This window comes from Aethalodelphis obliquidens, unplaced genomic scaffold (assembly GCF_003676395.1).
Source record: "Aethalodelphis obliquidens isolate GAN/ISIS:26980383/991018 unplaced genomic scaffold, ASM367639v1 scaffold7, whole genome shotgun sequence".
NCBI classification, from domain to species: Eukaryota; Metazoa; Chordata; class Mammalia; order Artiodactyla; family Delphinidae; genus Aethalodelphis; species Aethalodelphis obliquidens.
In genome coordinates, this window is record NW_020837951.1 from 47,035,830 (window position 1) to 47,058,044 (window position 22,215).

At 41.8% G+C, this 22,215-nt stretch overlaps 1 protein-coding gene across 2 annotated transcripts in view; it reads right to left on the bottom strand.

Moving 5' to 3' along the window:
- Nucleotides 1-18,729, bottom strand: part of GDA (guanine deaminase) — a 135,312-nt gene extending 116,583 nt beyond the window's left edge. The window contains exon 1 of one of the 2 annotated variants that reach the window (XM_027105696.1): nt 18,235-18,729. In XM_027105696.1, coding sequence (XP_026961497.1) covers nt 18,235-18,357 — 123 coding nt within the window. In that variant the 5' untranslated portion in view covers nt 18,358-18,729. The remainder of the gene's footprint in view (nt 1-18,234) is intronic. The other variant, XM_027105695.1, reaches the window with a different exon arrangement.
- Nucleotides 18,730-22,215: the final 3,486 nt, after the last annotated feature.

The following is a 22,215-nucleotide window of genomic DNA, read 5'->3' on the forward strand; positions in this document are numbered from 1 at the left end:
TGCAAAGTAAAGGAGCTGTTACAGTGGAGGATTCCTGGACTGAATGTCAATATTATGACATAGTATGAGTGTGTTTCGTGTTTGGTGATTTCAATCATTGTTGCTTTTGTTGTGGTCATCCATTTACAATGCTTGGTGTCAGTTTATTTATCTGTTGTAAAAATAAAATACAGTGTGTGTGTGTGTGTGTGTGAAAAAAAATAAAAATAAAAAATAAATAAAATCTGAGTCCAATCAGAAATATTCCACGTGATTGATACTCCCTCTTGTTTGTCTCTCTTTTCTTTGTGGTGGCTCTAGATAGACGTGACATTAGGTTTCACACAGCCAACATATTGTGAGTTTCACTGAACTGCCTGCTTATTAGCTCAACAAACTCAACTCTTGAAGCTAATAAATGAAATTCAGAACAAGCCCCACTACTGGCCTTGCAAATCCCTCTCCTGTATGAGGATGCCAGAGCCAAGCACTGACACTAGTTTACTTTTCCCCACTCCCAAGGCCAGCGTCTATGGCCCCGGTTCCAAAGCTCTGACCTGTAACGACATAACAGCGTCCCTGAAAACCTGAGTAAGAATTAGCAAATTAGTGATCTTGGAAAGGACACATAATTGCTTTAGAAAGTTTACTGACAAACTGCCAAAATGCCTTATGAGTTTTCTCTGGTAAGACAAAAAGCCAAAAGCAAACAAAAATTTTATAACAGAGACTGGTAACTATATCCTAAGGTTTTCATATATCCCCAAATATCTGATTACCGGTACAGCATTTAATTTCTCCCAAATCAGAGCTGCTAAAAGTACAGATTTTAGAACCAGACCATGTATATTTAAACCCTAACTCCATCAGTTTCCAGCTATGTGAGCTTGAACAAGGCACTCAAACTGTTGGTGACTCAGTTTCCTCATCTGCAAAATGGAGATATAATGGTACTTAATTCACAGAGTTGTTGTAATGATTAAATGAGTTAATATATGTAAAAGACTCAGACTAGTGCCTGGCACACAATAAATGTTATACAATCTTTTACCTTTTTTAGAAATTAATCATTTGCTTACTTATTCATTCATCAAATATTTGCTGAGCACATTCTATCTACCAGATGATGTGCCCAGCCTGGAGAATGTGATAGGAGTAAGACATAAACCCTTGCCCTCAAGGAATTAATAATCTACAGCAGCAGCAATGCTAGTAAAAGGAAACTGCTTTGATAGCAGTATATCTTCACTTGCTCATTTTTTTAATAATTGAAGTATAGATGACTTGCAATATTATATTAGTTTGCAGTATACAAGTAGTGATTCGATATTTTTATAGATTATGCACCATACAAAGTTACTGTAACATACTGACTATAACATATTGATCATATCCCTGTGACTTATTTATATGATAACTGGTAGTTTATACCTCTTAATCCCCTTCACCTATTTCACCCCCCTCTCTCCACTCCCCTTTTTCTGGCAACTACTAGCTTGTTCTCATGTCTGTGAGTCTGTTTCTGTTTTGTTATATTTCTTTGTTTTGCTTTTTTAGACTTCACATATAAATGAAAACATACAGTATTTGTCTTTCTCTGTTTGACTTATTTCACTAGGCGTAATACCTTCCAGGTCCATCCAAGTTGTCACAAATGGCAAGATTTTACTCTTTTTATAGCTAAGTAATAGTCCACTGTATATATTTTTACCACATCTTCTTTATCCATTCATCTTCTGATGGGCACTTAGGTTGCTTCCATATCTTGGCTACGGTATATAATACTGTTACAAACACTGGGGTCCTCAATTTTTCAAGAACATAGAAACATTTTATAAATATGCTAAGTGTGGGTTGCTTTTCACCTTCTTCGTGAGAGTTACTGCGTATACAAAAAGGACAAGAAATGATACTGAGGTGCTGACGCTGGAGGACAAGATGGGCTCAATGGCTGGTTAAGTGATACTGACCAGTACACCACCATGCAGCTTTAGGGATTCAGACATACACCTCCACTAAATTACAAACACCTTGCAAATTCATCTGAGAAAGTCACACCTGTGCTCACCAAGGGCCTGTTACAGGGTGCATGGCAAACAAATCATTAGGTACAGAGGCTAGGAGGAAAAATGCCAAGATTTGGCTGGAAGGTGTATAAAATATACTCCTTGGCCTACCTTTTGTCATGTTCAGTAACGCATTTTACCTGGTAATGATTCAAGGCAACACATATTGTTTAAATGTACATCATATGCCCATAAAACTGTTAAGGATTCAGATAAATGTATAAGAAATAATTCTTGCCTTTTGAAAGTTTATTTTCTGGCAGAGGAAATAAAATTTATGTGCAGATAGGAAACTGAGAACAGTGCACAGTGGCATGTTTCTAAGAGCCAAATTGGCATTATGAACTGAGCTGTGAAAACTCATAGAAAGGAGAAATCTTCTTTTCTTTTTTTCTGTGTTTTGGAGGTGATGGGTAAGTTATAAGTAGGGAAGAGTGAGGGGTTAGGGCATTCAGGATAAGACACAAAGATGGGGAAGCCCAAAGACATGAAAAAAATGTAAACTGATGTGTATTTATATTGTCATAATTGTCACATCATTCCTTTTCCACATATTTTCCTCTTAACTGTCTTCTCACTCTACATACCCAATGATTTGGCATTTTTGAAGACTCCAATCCTGTCTAGATTACACGGATAGTTTTCCTTATTCTAATTTCAATTGTCACAAATCTAGCATAAGTCTTGTTTTTCTCCTTCCTACTTGATTGTCTGGACAGAGAAAGAAAAAAAGAATGATTGTTCAGGCCTCCATTCATACAGATAAGGGTTGCAGTTTTCCTTCCTAATGTGAGCCATTTATATGTGGTTTTTTTCCAACTGGTTTAAATCTTTCTTGCACAGTCATCCACCTGGGAGAGAGGGAGGAGGTGAGGTTTTCTTAATTCCCTTAGAGAAGGCAGGAGTCCAAAAATGCTTCCCCAGGATCAAAGCGCATTTAAAATACAGGAAACATCTGTTTCGATTGTCTTACCTGCTTTTGTTTGTTTTAATTTCAAAACAACCTTAAATGTATAGAAAAATTATGCCTTCCCTGTTTGGTCTTAATAAAATGAAAATAGCTTCACTAGTAGCATCCCACACTTTGAAACAAAAATACTGACTGAATATCAAGATTTCCAGTGACTCTGAGGTGCTAAATTACATTTCTGAGATAAGATAGTAAAATGAGTATTAAGAAGGCTGTAACTAATTCTAAACTCTGGCACATATACATTTGCCAAGGCTTTAGCGTCCACTCAAATATTTGTAAATGGGCAATATTAGTGCTTATGTAACTTTTATAAGCACAAACACTTGTAGAAAAGCCCTCAAACAACTTAACTGGGGGAATAAAACATACGTAACTTATTTGTATTTTATCACTATTGGAGGCACTTTATGATAAATAAAAACATTACACAGTTATCTCAGAAGAGTTGTCTATGATCACTATCTGTATTTCCTTATCTTTCACCCATTTCAAACCCAAACCAAGATGACTGGCACCCTCTCTCTCCACCAAAATAAGTCTTCGTAAGTTCAACAATAATCTCATGTTGCTAAATCCATTGGACATTTTTCCAGTATTATTCCTCCTCTACTTCTCAGTAACATGTGACATTTGCTCTACTCCCTCCATCTTGAAGTATCCCCATCTTTTGCCTTCTATGACATTACCTTCTGGTGCTCAATCCTTACTCCACTATCTCCTACTCAGATATCTCAAGGGCACCTCCACTAAGCATGACCAAAACAGACCTCAGGGTCTGACCTCTTTCTCTGTTCCCTAACTCAATGATGTCCACCACATCCATCCAGTTGTATAAGCCTGAAATCTAGGGGAAGCTTGTCCCCACCCCATATCCAACCTGTCACCCAATCCCATTGAGTTTTTTGCATCCTTACTGTCTCACAGATGGACCTACTTCTCTCCAAGTCTACCACCACCTACCTCTCTTTCGTGGTTCACTGCAATTCCTTCTAACACATCTCCTACAGCAACCACTCTTGCTCTGCTCTAGTCTGTCCTCCACCCTGCAATTCATATATATATATGTGTAGGTTTGTTTGTTTTCATTTATATATATATCTTCTTTATCCATTTATCTGTTGATGGACACTTAGGTTGCTTCCATATCTTGCCTATTATAAACAATGATGCCATGAACATTGGGGTGCATGCCTTTTTTCGAACTACTGTTTTCGTTTTCTTCAGATATATACCTAAGGGTGGAATTGCTGGTAGTTCTATTTCTAGTTTTTTGAGGAACCTCCATACTGTTTTCCATAGTGGCTGCACCAGTTTACATTCCCACCAACAGTGTACTAGGTTTCCCTTTTCTCCACATCCTTGCCAACATTTGTTATTTGTGGGTTTTTTATGATAGCCATTCTGACAGGTGTGACTGTTTATATATTTTTAAAATGCAAATCTGATCTATCTTCTTCATTCTAACAGTCTTCATTGCCTTCCCATTGGCCTTGGAATAAAGGGAAAGGCCTACAAAGACACTGCCATGGCTACTGCTTATCTCTCTGGCTTCATCTATTTCCACCCCCATCCTCCATCACAGGTTCCTAATTCCTCCACCCCACTGGGTCTTTGCATGGCCTTTCCCCTCCCTTCCTTTGCCTAGTTAACTTCCATTTAGACTTCAGACTCAACCAAATGTCACTTCTTTAGGGATGCATCTTGAAACACCTCCTCAAAATAAGCCAGGTCCTCTGGCTTCATACCTCCATAGCACTCTGCATTTTTCCTTTGTAGAGATCATATACTTATTCATGCTCATTTGATTATTGACTCTGAGTACAAATAAGGCAGTATCTGCATTCCTTTTGCTCACAATTTTATCCTGAACCCCTTTAAGTCTTTGCTCTTCATCAGCCATTATCAGTTGTTATGAGCTCCAAGGGCACTAACTCCACAGGCTAGTGAGTCCACATGCTTGGAGCTGAAGGTTCATGTCCCAGGGAGCCGGAACGGCTTCTCCCTGTGTTTTGCACTTCAGAAAATAGTTAGGGCTTACATAAGACCACCCTCCACATGGCAGGAGGGAAACAACTTCCACGTTAAAGGGCACAAAGAAAAAAATCTGTCCCACTCTTGGAAGGCATTAACAATATTACTTCTTCTGTTGCACCTTCACAGATATTGGCTACAACCAGATGAGCATGTTGATTAACTACTGCCTGCCTACACAGCCAGGACTATCTGAGGGTCAAAAGGAATAGTGTACTCTCAGAGTATAGCAGCCCATTCTGTTCATTCTTTTACTCAGAAGCATTTATTGAATGCTGATTTTGTGCTGAAGCACCAAGTACTGTGAGGGGCAGGAGATGGAAAATAAGAGCTATTGTTTTTGGAGGGTTTACCATGTTCCAGGACTATAAATTGTAAGTGGCAGTTTACAAGCAACATTTCAAGTAAATTACAATTTTATGAAGAAGTGAACACTTAAACCATAATATAAAACCAAAGGGAGTAAGCAGGCCTATATAATCTACATTATTCCAGATCCTTAACACAGTCCAAGTTAAAGGCATTTGAAAACTTTATGTGGCCTCAGAGTTCCAATTAGAATCTACTCTTCCAGGGTTCTTAATTACTCACTAGGACATGAAACTAATTATAGCTCCCAGTGGCAAAGTACATTGTATCAAACACCCAGATTAGAAAAAGCCAGAGTTCTTATTCAAACAATTATTTGGAAGATATTTTTAGTTGGCTGTACATTTTGGTGATCCTAAAGTGAACTTTTCCAACCTGGTTATCCTGCAGTAAAAAAAAATCTAAGCACCGTTTATCTAACAAATATTCATCTGAGTGCCTACCTACCACGTGCTAGGAGTCGTGAATACAAAAGTGATCAAGTCATGGCCCCTGCCTTCAAGGTTGGGTTATAGGAGAGACTCACAAAATAAAGAGCCACAAAGAGGTGCCAAGCAGAAGCTGAGGCACAAAGGAGCCAGGTTCAGCTCTGCCTGCAAACAGAAGGCAGGGAGCAATGTCAGCAATGACCTCATTGAGGAAGTAACGTTTAAACTAGTTTCTAAACTAGTTTCTAAGGTACATGGAACCAGCAGAAGGAAGGTGAAGGAGGAGCATAACCAAAGACACAAGGGCATAAACAATATGAAAGGTCGGGCAATCAGTTAGCAAGGCTAGGCCAGGAATTATCCCACAGTTAAGCAATGTGGAACCATAAAACAACTTTAAACAATAAACTGGTTTTAAAAACTTGCACATGAATGTTCAGAGTAGCACTGTTGACAACAGGCAAAAGGTGGAAACAATTCAAATGTCCATCAACTGATGGACACATAAACACAATGTTGTATATCTATACAATGGATTATTAATCAGCCATAAAAAGGAAAGGGGTTCTGACACATGCCACAACATGAGTGAATCTTGAAAACATTAAGTGAAAAAAGCCAGACACAAAGGTTACACATTATATTTATCCATCTATATAAAATATCCAGAATAGGCAAATTTATAGAAACAGAAAGCAAATTAGTGGTTGCTCAGGGGAAGGAGGGGAGGGATAGGGAGTGACTGCTTCATGGTTAATGGGTTTCCCTTTGGGGGTGATGAACATATTCTGGAACTAGTTAGTGGTGATGGTTGTACAACATTGTGAATGTGATAAATGACACTGAATTGTATACTTTAAAATGGTGAACTTTATGGAAAATTATAAAACAAAAACTAATAATGCAGAAAGGTATAAAGTGGAACGTGAAAATTCTTCTCCACATCCCCACTTCTCCACTCCTACTCTACAAAACTGTTATTTGGGTGTTTTTTGTTTTTGTTTTTGTGGTACGCGGGCCTCTCACTGTTGCGGCCTCTCCCGTTGCGGAGCACAGGATCCGGACGCGCAGGCTCAGCGGCCATGGCTCACGGGCTCAGCTGCTCCGCGGCATGTGGGATCTTCCCGGACCGGGGCACAAACCCGTGTCCCCTGCATCGGCAGGCGGACTCTCAACCACTGCGCCACCAGGGAAGCCCTTATTTAGGTTTTTAATTTTAATACTGCCTTCCAGAAATATGTTTTATAATGTGTGTATATAAGTGTGTGGGTGAATGGAGAGTGTTGTATGGTCATACACTTTTTTGTCCATTTAAACTACTGGGAAATCTTTGGGTTCTTAAATTTCCTATATCAGTATATGTAAGTCTAGAAGAACTCACTTTAAATTAGAATTATCTTATAATTGTTTAGCCTTCAAAGCTTTTTTAACTCACGAATCAATAGCTGGTTGATAAATTGAGGTCAACACAGCTGGGTTTTCAGGTGGAGGTTACTGAGGAAAGTTCATTCTGTCAAAATAATTTTTTAAAACCCAGTAACAGGCTGAGAAGAGAAAAAGCATTGTGACTATAGAAGCAGGTCTCATGGTGATGCCAACCTGAGCAGAACCATGATGAGAAGAGAAGGCATGAAGGGTATTTATTATGAAACGCTTTCAGGTAACAGTGCATGAATAACTAATTCATGAAAAACAAATCACCATTTCACAAGCAAAGGCACCAACTTCAACAGTCAAAAGAGTTTGAAAAACAGATCTCAATTAGAAGTTAATGTTAATGTTAATCAACTCTACTCCAATATAAGAGAAAAAAAATCTACCTCATATGATTGTAGAGTGTTAATGTGATAATAGATAAAATATCTAACACAGCATGTAGTATATTGTTTGATGCTTAAAATATATGAGATACTTTAAAAAAGAAAAAATAAAGTTAATGTAATTTATCCTTTAGAGTCAATAAGTTACTGTAATAACGTCAATGAAAAAATGCTTTCATAAAGGAAAAGGGTGAGGCTTTTTCGTAGGTGGGAAATAATGTCAAAGTAAGATTTGGGGGGAGATGATCAACATTTATTGCTCAATCTTTTTTTCTTTTTTTGTCCACGCCTTGTGGCTGTGAGATCTTAGATCCCCAACCAGGGATTGAACCTGGGCCCTCGGCAGTGAGAGTGCAGAGTGCTAACCACCGGACTGCCAGTAAATTCCCTATTGCTGAGTCTTAAAAAATGTATCATGGGCTTCCCTGGTGGCGCACTGGTTGAGAGTCCACCTGCCAATGCAGGGGACACGGGTTCGTGCCCCGGTCCGGGAAGATCCCACATGCCGCGGAGCGGCTAGAACTGTGAGCCATGGCCACCGTGCCTGCGCGTCCGGAGCCTGTGCTCTGCAACGGGAGAGGCCACAACAGTGAGAGGCCTGTGCACCGCAAAAAAAAAAAAAAAAAAAAAAATGTATCAGAAGAGATGAATCTGTCTTCACCTTTAATCTTAGGGATTAAATTGGTATTTACAATTTAAGTACAGAACGCTATTATAACTTTGCCATTTGACTATCTGAAAACAAAGAGCTACACAGTGGCTTTAGGAGAGAGAAGTCATCCAATGTATAGTAATCAGATGTTTATTTCAGAGTTAGGATTAACACTCTGAGTCTCAGTTTTCTTGTCAATAAAATAAGGAAAAGTTTTGTCACCCAGGGGATCAAGTCAAGCGTCCTTCATCTGTACCTAAACTGTCTCTGTAAAGCACAAGTGCACCTGTCTTAGGCAAGGAGGCAAAGAAGTGCCCCACTTCTGGTAAACTCTCTACTCCAGGCAAACTTGCAGAAAACCAAAAACTGACTGTATCTTCTAGCTGTTTTTACATAATTAGAACAAGAGGGCTTAACCACAAGAAACTGGCATAAGCTAGCCGAATTAAAAATTGGGACAAAGGTCTCTCTACAGCTCATTACCATCTCATTGTAATAAGATCTCTTCCCACCTGCGCCATACTGGTTAAACCCACTTCTGACCCAGACACTGAAGGACCATACAAGGGCTGAAAATAGGCATGAGCTGCATTCTGGAAAGTCACCACCCCTTTCCACAAGTCAGGATAATAAAAGATACCCGTGCCCCCTAGCCTCCTTCACCTTTTTCTATAGGAATTTCGCCTTGCCTGTAAAGAGGAAAAGGTGATTTTAGAGCATGAGCTCCTCCTTCTCCATTCTTTGGCCAATGAATAAAGTTTCTGTTTGCTGCTAAAAAAGTAATTTCACCTTGTTGATGTGAACAATAACCAGGTAGGGAAAGAACCTAATCAGGAATCGGTAAGAGTTTCACCTCATAAAGTAGTCAGGAGAATTATGCTTTGCAAAGCACTGAGTACAGAACCTAGCACATAACAGGTGTCTAATAAATGTTCAATATTATCGTAGTTGTTAACATGAGCAATAGCGCCATCCATGTACCTCCTGTCTACGAGCTTATAACCCAGTGTCATGGGCTAGAAACCCAATGCAATGTAAGAAGATGACTTACACATAAAATTTATTTCCTTTTTATTCATGTTATAGTATTTTAATGCACATCTGCTTAATATAACAAATGTGCTACTTATATTTTTATTGATCAAACTTTTAAAATCATAACTTAAATATACCATGGAACTCATTTTTAAAACTTACCATTGAGTAGTAGCTGAGTGACCCACTGAGAATTTCTCTTGTATTTTGTTTTCTTAGTACCTTGGATGCACCAGGAAAGAATAACACCTTGTTCTCCTCCCTAGAGGGGGAGGCTAAATATTAAGACCAGTGTGACCACAGCAGTCTGTATGAGTTGTTCTAGAACAAACAGAGCACAGGGGTGTGGAGTTGCCACTGAGCTGATCTAGAGGAAAGCCCTTTCCAACCTGGACAGAACAACATAGTAATGGCAGACAGATGGCTGGGATTAGCACCCAAGTGTAGCATCGTGTGGTCACAAAGGGCAGCCACGGCCACCATGGAAATGGATTTCTAACCGATGTAAATGGGTTTGAAATTGTTGAATAGTCTCTTGTGAGGCTCCTTAACGTCCACAAAGCTGGATTAGCAGTAAAGGTAGGTGGTTCTGCATTTTACTGGCAACACGAAACAAACTGCACTCCAGGCTTATGCCAAATAACTACGAGGCTCCTCCCTCTTGCTGTTCATCATAACCCCATCAGAAGGACCACTCTTAGGAGTACCTGGAAGACATGGGGTCCTGCCACCCCTCTGACATCCTGAAGTCTATCTCTAGGACATTTCAGATCAGCCAAGACCTGGGTACCTGGACCACCTCCCACTGTCCCCTCCCCAGAGCTTCAGCCCTACAGAATAGTTTTATGGACCCCCTTCTTCCTGTCACATCTTCAGCTCAAGAGAGGCAATCCTATGAAATGCTACCTTGCACTGGAAAGTTGTTAAGCATAATTATAAGAGACAGTGTCCATCTAGGAGAAATTCCCATCCGAACTCAGCATCAAGAACAGGGGCATTTCTCTTGAGCAATTGCTTTTAGTACAGATATTGCCAACTAGGTAACATGTGTCCTTTTAATGGCTGGCACCTAGGAAAGTTAGAGGCCAATAACAGTGTAGGTCATTTCGCGATGCATTTTAAATCTAATTCCTAGCTTTGTTTTATGTCAACAACTGACTTTTCTCCCTTAAATGTATAAAAGCATCACCACTTGCCTGTGCCCTCTAGAGCTGCCTTAAATCTTTTCTACAAAAAGGGGGTTGTAAACACATGACCGACTGGATTCTCTTCTTGCAGGTAAGGGAAGTCCACCTGGCCTTTATCCCTAAATAGTTAGATCAATGCCCATTAAGTGAATGGGCATGCCATAGGCCTGCAGGAGATTCTGCCCACCACCTCTGCACCTGTCAGAAGCTCCCAGACAGTCAGCCATGTGTCAGATACACCAACACCTATGCTGCCTCACAGCCACAGCACTGAATCAACCAGACTGCCAAGAAATTCCAGGAATTCACAAACAACTTTACACAACCAGAAGGGTGGCAAACTCCAGTCATGCCCAGCAGTGTTGCTTCAAGGCCTCGAAGAATAAGTCAAATAGTGCTTTAAAAAAAAAAAAAAACTCTCTGGAATTAGAAATGTCTTTTTTTTTAATCATCACACACAAATGTCTTTGTACTACACATCACTTTCAAAACACTTTTCTGATCACCTACTTTGTGTTAGAACAGTAAGACAATGTTGAGGAGCCTTAAAGACAACAGAGTGTCAGCACTCCTCATGACAGGAGGCAGCCGGAACTCCTGGAAAGAGCACAAACCTTGGAAATTAGACAGACTTGGGTGTGATTCTTGGTTTTGCCACTTACTCACCATGACTGCAGTCAAGTCAACTAACTAGCTGACCCTCCATTTCCTCATTTGTAGAGTAGGGATAACAAAGAAGAAGATGATTATGATGATGTGGTCTCATCTCAGAACTGTTGACGTATAAAGAATCTGGCAGAGTGTCTGACACAAATTATGACTTAATAAATGTTACCTTCTCTCCAGTTCACCTCCCACTTGTCAAAGAACTTTAAATCAGTTCAGTGAGTGAGAACATTCTATAAACCTAAGTATAATCAAAGGCAAAAGTGAAATAATCACTTTAGTGAGAGAAAAATAATAACAATGGCCAGTATTTATTGAGCAATTACTATGTGCCAAGTGCTTTACACACACTACCTCATCTGCCTTACCTCTTCTTCAGGGTGCTGTTGTCCACATTTTATACGTGAGGGTACCAAGGCTCAAATATGTTAGGAAATGTTTCCAAGTAAGTGGCAGAGCTGGGATTTGAATCCACATAATCTGAGTCCAGAAGCCATGCTCTTAACCACCAGGAAAACACCGGTTTGAATATATATGCAAATTTTATGGAAAAACAAAAGGTAATTTATTTCAACTGGGGGATGGTCGCCAGAGAAGCTTTTGGGAAGAAGGGGACATCAGAACTGGGCCTTGGAGGAAAAGCAAGATTTCATTTTGACAGAGGTGGAATGGAAAAGGGATTATATAAAGGAGGACTATTCCAGGCTGAGGGATTGTCACCAACAAAGTGGAGGTGCAAAAAGATATGATGTGCTGGGAAACAGTGAGAAGTTGACATGGATAGATATCCCTCAGCTTGTGGATACCTCATGGTAATCCTACTCCTACTTGCAAGAGAGAAGGATGGAACAGGAGGAAGTATTAGGAAAGCAGGTTAGGGCCAAATGTCATGTCTAAAATATCTTCCTGGGGCATTTGGATCTTAGAGTCAATAGAGAGCCATAGGTAGTTACAAAAGAGAAGATATATGACACTACCCATGCTCCAGGAAAGTAACTGTCAGTAATGTGGAAGAGATATTAGAATGGGGGAAGAGAAAACGGTTAGGAGGTTCCTGTAATACTTCAGGCAAGAGACAATGGCAGGCTGGACAGGGCCAATGACAATGGAAAGGGGTGTGCACGAAGATACCCCAGGGGATAACTGGGGGGACCTGAATACTGATATGGGTGCCTGGAAAGACACTGACATTTTTGGCAAATAAGGAGAAGATAGAAACGGAAAAAGGAGAAGGCAGCTAGCAGTCCTTTGAAAAATAATACAATTCTTTGAAAAAGTGGTATAATTGTTAGAGGTGCTTTGAGCTGCAATTGACAGACGGGTAGATAATAAAGATATTTCATTATCTCGCAAAAGAATTCAACGGTAGTAGGCAGCTCCAGGGACCATTAACTACTCAATGATGTAATTCACGTATGCATTCAATGATGTTCAAAGAGGGACTAGGCTGGTGCCTCTGAAAACCTCTTAACTTTTTCCTCAGAGTCTCAAACAGTGGTGGCAGCAGCTCCACTCCTCGCATGAAAGTATCCAAAAAAGGAAGGACTTCTCTTCCCACATCTGTGTCTATTTATTAGGGAAAAAATATTTCCCAGAAGCCTCTGAGATGACTTCCTGAATGCTGGAATGTCATCACTGGCCACCCTTAGCTACCAGGAAACTGGAAAAATAAGTATCCAGCAAACAGGATTATGATTACTATGACTGGCTTACACCATGATCTATCCATGAGCCAAGTATACTGCAGGCTATCAAGCTCAGAAAGTGTTAATAAGAAAGAAGTGGTTATGGCTAGTGAGTGGGTAACCAACAGGGTCTGCCATGAGCATTTTGAACAAAGCAATCTGCCTTCCAGAAAATGGGAATTTACAGGATGATAATGTGATCCTTGGGCATGAAAACGTTTCTGATGAAAGTGAAGCCCTGATGCAGCAGCCTCAGAAGGGGTAGCTTATCCCAAATTCCCTCTTCAAAATGATAAGATATTCTGAGGTCTTGAGCTTATAGGAAGATGGGTCTTCACCTGGCCAAGCAGAAGGAAAAGATGACACACAACCACTAAGTTTTGTGATTCAGACTATGAGAACTCCTGGTAAAGCAAGATGATGATGCAGTCACAGGTGAAACACAACTCTTGCTCCTCCTAGAAGTTTTAGAAATTACAGAACATTGATTCATTTCCCTTAACCAGGGCTATTTAACCCTCTTCTGCATGTTCAAGTCCTATGTGTTCTTTAATGTCCAGTTCAATTTCGGCTTCCTTCATCAAGTTTTTCCTACCACCAACCAATTTGTATCCCACCATACTATTTAATACATTCACAAACATCTTTCTAATCCTATCATCAAATCCAATTAATTTGACCTAAATAGTTACCAATTCTGTCCACCTCTTTCTATCTCCATTGCTGATAATAACTGCTGATGTTTACTGGGCATGTGCTACGCTGCAAGGCATTATTCTATGCACTTTACAATTATTAATTCATTTAGTCTTTTCAATAGCCCAGTGAGGTAGATTATAGTAATCATTTTATACTTGAGGAAACTTGGAAATAGAATTGTTAAGTAACTTATTCAAATTCACATAGGTAATAAGTGATAGAAGTACTCTTGAGAGTTCATTTCTTAATTGATACATTACACCGCCTCTCTCTTCTAAGCCACATCCCATTTCACCTAAACTACTGCAACAGGATCCTATCTGATCTCCTTGCCTGCACTTAACTCCTCTCCAATGCATTCTTTACATCCTGAAGCTAAAATGATCTTTAAAAAAAAAATGCAAAATTTGGTCATGGCACAATCCCTCCCCCAACTCCCTATGCCCTGCCTACCTCTCTAGACTTACATTGTGTTATCCTCTTCTAGAACTTTGGATTCTAACCACCTTGATGTTTTCATTCCTTCCCACCCCAGGGCCCTTGCACAGGCTATTCCCTCTACCTAGAAGGCTCTTCCCTACCTCCCAGATTAGTTCAAGTTCTTATAGGTCATAGCAGATTCTGTTAATCACGAGATGATCAACCTCACTAGAGCAGGGCAGAGTTTGCATATTTCACTCATCAGCGTATCTCCAGCAATGAGCCCAGTCTTTGGTTCAGGAATCAATCCACTTTTATTACAGGTACAATTCTAAGCTCCCTTGCTAAAAGTGCAAGTTCACTGAGGTCAGGGACTGTGCCTCAGGGAGGTGGGCTACTCTAGTAAAGAGAATATGGGCTTCCATGTCCCACCTATTGTAAATAGAGCTGCAGTGAACATTGGGGTGCATGTGTCTTTTTGAATTATGGTTTTCTCAGGGTATATGCTCAGTAGTGGGATTGCTGGGTCATATGGTAACTCTATTTTTAGTTTTTTAAGGAACCGCCGCACTCTTCTCCATAGTGGCTGTATCAATTTACATTCCCACCAACAGTGTGAGAGGGTTCCCTTTTCTCCACACCCTCTCCAGCATTTATTGTTTGTAGATTTTTTGATGACGGCCATTCTGAAAAAGGAACAAAATTGGGTCATCTGTAGAGATGTGGATGGACCTACAGTCTGTCACACAGAGTAAAGTAAGTCAGAAAGAGGAAAACAAATATCTTATATTAACGCATATATGTGGACTCCAGAAAAATGGTACAGATGAACCAATTTGCGGGGCAGGAACAGAGATGCAGACGTAGAAAACGGACGTGTGGACACCGGTGGGGAAGGGGGTGGGATGAATTGGGAGATTAGGATTGACATATATACACTACCATGTGTAAAGTAGATAGCTAGTGGGAACTTGCTGTATAGCACAGGGAGCTCAGCTCTATCCTCTGCGGTGACCACAGCAGAATATGACACAGCATTGCAAAGCAACTATACCCAATTAAAGAGAGAGAGAGAGAGAGAGGGAGAATATGGGCTTTGGCCATGTTAATTCAAAATCCATCTCTGGATGCATGATTTTTCAAGTCTCAACTTTCCTAACTTTAAGACGAAATAATCACACTGAAGACTAAAAGAGACACTGAAAATGATGTGCTAGTGAACCGGCAGCAAATGCTGTTTAGATCTTTCTTCCTAGATGCATCTTTGTGTCCCAGAGGGTCGATGGCATGAGCAGTGAGGCTGCACACCAGAGGCCCAGTGACCTCCCCCACCTCCCACATATTTCATCCCAGGCCACGGCTTCCTTCTCTACCTGTTGGCCTGCATGGGTGCCACCATGCGGAAATATGCAAAAATGCTACAGTGAGCAAGAGGTTAAGGATTTGCTAGGCACAGAGGGAAGGAAGGGGACAAAATGAACATGGTATATGTTGCGTATCCACTAAGTGACAGGCATTTTCATACATTGTCTCATTTAATACTTAGCAAAAGTATCTGATTCTACAAGTGAGGAAACTGAGGCTCAGAGAGGTTAAGGTCTCACCCATGGACTTTGAACATGTAGGTGGTGGAGACCTGACTTGAACTTAGGTCTCCATAGGACTTGCTCCTGCTACCCCAGGGCACTACTTCCAAAATGATTCTCTTCCTTGCTGTTGCTTTCAGCTAAGTGTGCTTAAAAGACCCAAGACATCTTTACCTATCTTTAAAGTCAACTTGACCCTGCTGGAAGAATCAGATAATTTAGTAATATTTGAGCACACAGTGTCTCACAATTAATTACCTATCTGCAAATGAATTACACATGCTGGAGTTTTTCTTTCAAAAAGCTACATGCCACTTGAGTAGAAAAACTAACTCTGAATTCAAAATGCCCAATATTGACTAGAGAATTTTTTTTTAAATTAACCTAATTTTGAATGAGTTTTAATTAATGAACTAAAAGCAGTTAATCATTACCATTCTCTAGGCCTACCTGAAATGAAAGATTAGGTCTAGAAGGGAGAGGGAGGACAGAGGAAATCATGTCCTGTCTCTCTGAGATGCTACCCCAGCCCAGGGCTTGAAACGGAGAACTGAGCACCCAAGACCCCACATAACTGGTTGCATCACACAGCCTATATACTGAGGTTACCCAAAATGTAATCCATCCACTACCTGTGTCCGAATCTCCTGGGACCTTTGTTGGAATGCCACTTCCTAGGACCTACTCCAGGCCTACAGATTCAGATTCTCTGAAGATGACACCCAGGAACTGGCATTTTAACAAACACCCCAGATGTTTCTGATTCATCCCAAGGTTTGAGAACAGCTTTGGGAGCTCAGTAAAAAGATAAAGATCAACTGCATATTTATTTACTTCATGGGAATATAATTTTCTGTAAGAGCCTTGAAAATTTTTAAATGAATAATATATTTATCCCAGTAACTCTAAAGGTGAGGCAGTCCCATTTTCAAAATGAAAGAAATCAAGTCTTAAAATATATATGACATGTCCACCCTTTACACACAGTCAGGGATCAACTGCCTTGCACTTAGGAGGAGAGCAATAAAACAGTTACCATTTCACTGATTAGGACACTGTATACTGTAAATCTAATCCAGTTGATTAACTCACCTTTGTATCCGATTCCTAGTTCATTTTGTCTTGTGGGGGAATGGCATTTTTCTAAATTTATAACTTCAATATGCTCCTTAGTTATGAACAGACTCCCTGACTCAACTACTGATTTCATGTTCAGGACACTCTTTTATTCTTCTTCTGTACAACCCCCAGAAAAGGTAAATTTTTAGATAAATTACTTCCTTTTCTTCCTCCTCTCCACTGGTTAAAGACAGTCCCCTAGTCAATTCTCTCACCTGCCATCCTACCAATTCAAATTTTAGAAATGAAAATTTAAATTGTAAAAAGAAACCTAATTGTTGAACAATTCCTTGTGATTAAGCAAATACCTCTAATCTTGCCCTGGTCTAGCAGTCTCTCTTCCTTTGCTTCTTGGGACTTGTCCCAAGCCTAAGGCATCCCTGAAACTTGAGGGTCAAGCACCCAAGGCAACAATTCATCAGTCTCAGGGTTTACTGGAGTCTCCCCATTTGGGAGAGCTCTGAGAGTTTCATCACCTTGGAAACACAACAGCAGGCTCCCCGAATATACACAGGGAGTATAGATTTTTAAGCACCAAAAGAAAACAGGGTTTAGTTATCCCCAAATGTAAGAGTCACGATTCAAAACTGTCACTGACTCGGAAGCATCTTTAGTCAGGAATAGTATCTTCAAGCTGACAAGTTCCAAATATGTGTACTTAATGTTAACCAAACCAGTAGTTGGGGAAAAGCTCAAAAATAACCCATCTCTATCTTTAATTTTTCTCCTAAAAATGGAATGGCTTTCACTGAAACTGGCCAGGCCACTGCCAATACAGCTACCACTGGTGTGTATGGAACAGTCAAGTTACCTATGTCGTTTGCAGAAATCCTGATTTTGGAAATGTAAGTGTGAAAGATACTCTCATAGAAGACATTTTGAACCTTAAAATGGAACTGCTTGCTTTGATGCAAATGGCTGGGGAATGGGGTTGGGTGGATAATTTATCTCAGACTGTTCTTTCTAGTATTACAGGTTGTCTAGTCTGAATCATTCATGTATTGTTTGCTGAATGATCAGGTGAATGAAATCAGTTCTTTACTTATTCCAATGCACTGAAAGGGCTCAACCACACTGATCAAATGACCCTTCTGTTATTTCTTTCACAATAAATTCAATCAAATTTACGGAGCGCCTAGGTGGTGCCAGGCACTGTGTCAGGCTCCTGAGATACAAAAATGAATGAAGCGCGGTGCTAGTTTATTAATGATCTCTTAAGATTTGGCAGGGCACAGCCTCGCTCCCTGCCACCACAGCCTGCACGGCTGTCGAACCAATCGTGGGTGTGCGTACTCCATGGCTCCCAGCACCTGGGAACACTTTACTCCCAGTCCAGCCCACGAACCCAGTGCCAGGGCTCTCCCGGCGTTCTCCCAAAGCCAAAACGCTCAAGTTCAACTCCAGCGCCGCGGCGCCCGCTCCACACGGAGCTAACTCCGGGCTCCGCGGCTCACGCGGCGAGCTTCCTTCCACCTGTCCGCCCGCCCGTCAGGGTGCGCCAGACCCCGCACCCGCTTACTTTGCCGCTGTCGCTCACACCAAGGAGGTGATCCCGCAGCACCTCCATGGGGCAGGTCCAGGTGGAGTGGACGAAAGTCCCTCGGAAGATGTGCGCCAGGGGCGGCATCCGGGCGGCACACATGTCAGCGGTGGAGCGCAGTGCGGAGTCCGCGGCCCAAGGAGGGCGCACCGGGCGGAAGCGCGGCGAGGACTCCCTGCGGCTGCGGGCAGCTGCCGAGCCGGCACCAGCGCCGGCCTCGTCCTGCCCCCGCTTCCCCGCGCGATCGCCTTCCCCCTGCAGACCGCGCCCAGGGGCTGGCTCCCTGCCTCCTCGATGCCAATAGGATTTTTTCTCCCGTGAGTTGGCTCCAGTCTCTCCTCCCCTGCTTTAGTTTTTGATACGTTAACTCTTTTTGAGTTTCCAAAATCACCGTTCACGCTGCGGTTCTTTTAACCGTTGGTTGTTGTCACCCACCCAGGGGGCGGGAGATGAAGGAAGGAGTTGGAGGATTCAGGATTCCATCCCTGTACCTTTAAGTGGTCATTAAATTCGCTTTTGCCGCGGGCCCCAACTTCCTCCACCTTCCTTCAGTTGTCACGCCCAGAGTTGCATCTATCTGCTTTCCCTGCCCTTTAAACTCTTAGGGCTATTTGTGGCCAAACCCTGGAACTTTTCAACCTGTAGTAACCACAAGGTCTGAACGGGCACGAGTTCAGTGCCAGGGTGACAGGTCTGTTAGGGCTGCCTACTTTACCAACCAGTTTCATTTTCATTTTCTGCGGGCTGAAGAATTTGTCCTAACCTCATGTTCTGAAAGCATGTCTTACAGAATTATGGGGGCCCCACCAGTGAAGGCTAATCTCGACCCCAAAGTTCCTCTCTTCACCTGAGGCCAATGTTTTGGGCCTTGTGTCCACCCACAAACAACTCCAATTCCAGTTTTTCTCATACCTAAAATAAATGAATCTCTTTGATTTACTTCCAGTTGTACAGGGGGAGAAAATTAAGTACTCAAGCCAAGTAGCTAAAAATGGCAGTGTGGCATGGCTTGGTGGAAAGAGTCCTGGATTAGGAATCAAGAGACTATGGTCAATGCAGGTGGGACTCAGCATCCTTATCCTTGTTTGTGAAAATGGAACTGGGACTGGGTGGTTGCTAAGATTGATTCTAGGTCAGCATTCCTTCCCTACAGTATGTGCACAAAGTACTTTACTAAGTTCCTCCAGGAAGAATAACTGGTTTCCACTCAGGGCCTTTGTGCGTGCTGCTCCTTCTGCCCCTAATGCCTCCTGTGGATACTCACATGACTGGCTCTTCCGATCACTGGTTTGCCTCAAGTGTCAGCTCTTCGGAGTAACCTCCCTCCAACACCAAGCTAATAGCACGTCCCCATCCCTGACAGTTTCTATCGCATTAGACTATTTTGTTTCTGCTATTGCATTTATCATATCCATTCTCATTTATTTTATGCTTTTTCATTTATTTCTGCTTCCCTTCCCCCAGTATACACACACACAGAGTAACAGAAGCACCACAAGGACAGGAGTCTTATACCTAGAACAGTGCCTGGTGTTTCATACATATTGAATGAATGAATGAATGAATGGTTCTTCTGGGAGCAGAGCAGTAACCTGAGATAAATATCGATTTTGGCTCCTACATAAAGGATAAGGGTTTCACACTGCCGTACATGAGCAAGCTTTCTCTGAATTGCTGCTTTTATGACACAGGGGTAGCTTATATAAATGATTCATTCCCTTCTCAGTACCTTCACCTCCCCCTTACCAAGGTGTAGGGTGACCAACTCATGGGGACTTTCCTTGCTGTAACACTGAAAGTCTCACAATGCAGGAAACTCCTCAGTCCCAGGCACACCAAGCTCGTTGATCACCTGCCAAGAACTCAGATTAGGAAGCCCTGAGATTAGGAAGCCCTGAGATTAGGAAGCCCTGAGATTAGGAAGCCCTGAGATTAGGAAGCTGAGAGCTTTGCACTTGCCTCTGGGAGACATCAGCCCTTTCTCCCTGTTGCTTACTTCTGATTATGCAGACCACACTCCCTGCTTGCAGTCGCAAGAGACAGAACACTGAAAACATCCTCTTGATCTAGGCTTGTATATACACAAACCTCAGAAAGAAAAGTGAAGAAAACGTCTGGCTGTCACTGTAAAAGAGGAATCAATTATTTCTAAAACATATATTGGTTTCCTAACATAAATACAGCTAATATATTTTTTAATGAAAGCCACCTAAATGTCCAACAATTGAGTCTAGTTTAGTGAATTAGCATCTATTTACTTAGAATATTATGCAGTTATTGAAAACAATACGGGATATATGTAACCTTGTAGGAATTACGTATAATAAAATGTCAAGTTTTTTTTGTTTTTCTTTAATGGCATTTATGCTATGGTTAAAATCAGGAAAAGCCTAGGGCATAATGGCTAGAATTAAAAAAGTGTACCAGGGCTTCCCTGGTGGCGCGGTGGTTGAGAGTCTGCCTGCCGATGCAGGGGACACGGGTTCGCGGCCCGGTCTGGGAGGATCCCACACATCGCAGAGTGGCTGGGCCCGTAAGCCATGGCCGCTGAGCCTGCGCGTCCGGAGCCTGTGTTCCGCAGCGGGAGAGACAACAGTGAGAGGCCCGTGTAACGCAAAAAAAAAAAAAGGTGTACCAAACAATGGCAGTCATTCTGTTGAGGTAGTGGAATTGCTGGGGAATTGTGTTTTGATGTTTATTGACATTGTTTCATGTGGCCTTATGGAATGACTAGTCATTGTGTAGCTTTGAATAAAGCTGATCTTCTTAAACAGGAGATATGGCCATGGGCCTCCAGGTGACATGGCATTAGCACTTCTCAGGTAAGTGTTAGCTCTTCCAAGCAGGGCACAATTTCACTTCCACTCCCAGCCAAGGTGTAGTCGCCTTGCTCAGGATCCAGTACCCTCAGCTCAGCCACACGTCAAGAAATCTTGGCTTCCCAACTATTCTCACCTGTCCTCCACCCTCAGGGGTAGAGACTCCTTTAAATTCCCAGTCCTCCTGCAATTTGGACTCCCACCCTGTTATCTCTAGGGAAACGTTCTGGAGGCTACTGAGGCCTGGAGGAAGAAAGGAGTGCAGAGCTTTTATATTTACCTTTGAAACACAGCTCAAGCACACCGCAAGCCAGCCTCTGGTTTAGTGTAATTATTCTGACCAGGGCAAAGTATGTGACAAGTGGTGCTTATTGTGCCTCCAAAGTCTCAAGGAAATACCTGTTTGTATTCATCAGCTCTTTCTGTAGCCCATCTTAAATTCATGCAATATTAGAACTGAAAGAGCCGTAGAGATTATTATTCAATGTGCATTTCACTGCTATTTTCTAGAATCACTGTTCCCTGCCAATAATGGCTCCTTTCAACCCTCACCAACTCAGTTTCTCTAAAGGAAATCCAACGGTGGTATGCAGTTTTCAGTGCCCTACCCCTACATATCACTTCCTACCGAAGAAAAGAGACTCTCCTTGTCATGGACGCTTCCTGAAGCCCTGGCTGCTTCTTCAGGCTCTTCTTCCAGTATCCCACATACCATGCATCTGCTTTGCTCACGATCTCTCTGCCTGCAGCGCCCTTATACCACTTTATACTGCGCCTGCGTCATTTTACTGCCCACTCTCCCCTGGCTAAATCCCTCATCTTAATTGTGCACTCCCGCCCACCTCCAGGAAATCTTTACACCTCCTCTCTCTCTCAGGTGTTAAGTGCTCCTCCTGAGTTTGTGGGGTTGCTATAAGTATTCCTTATCAGTCTGTCTCCCTGAGAAGATTGCTGTTTCCTTAAGGACCATGTTTTCTTCCTTCCCTTCTTTCTCTGTACCCCCTTAACACAGCATGTGACCAGTAGGAGCTGCTCAATAAACACATAAATGCTGGATTTCAAGAGATGACTCTATTGTCTATATTTTAGTGATGAAAAAGAAGAGAATAGCGGGTGTGTGCTAATGGTGAGCAATTCACTG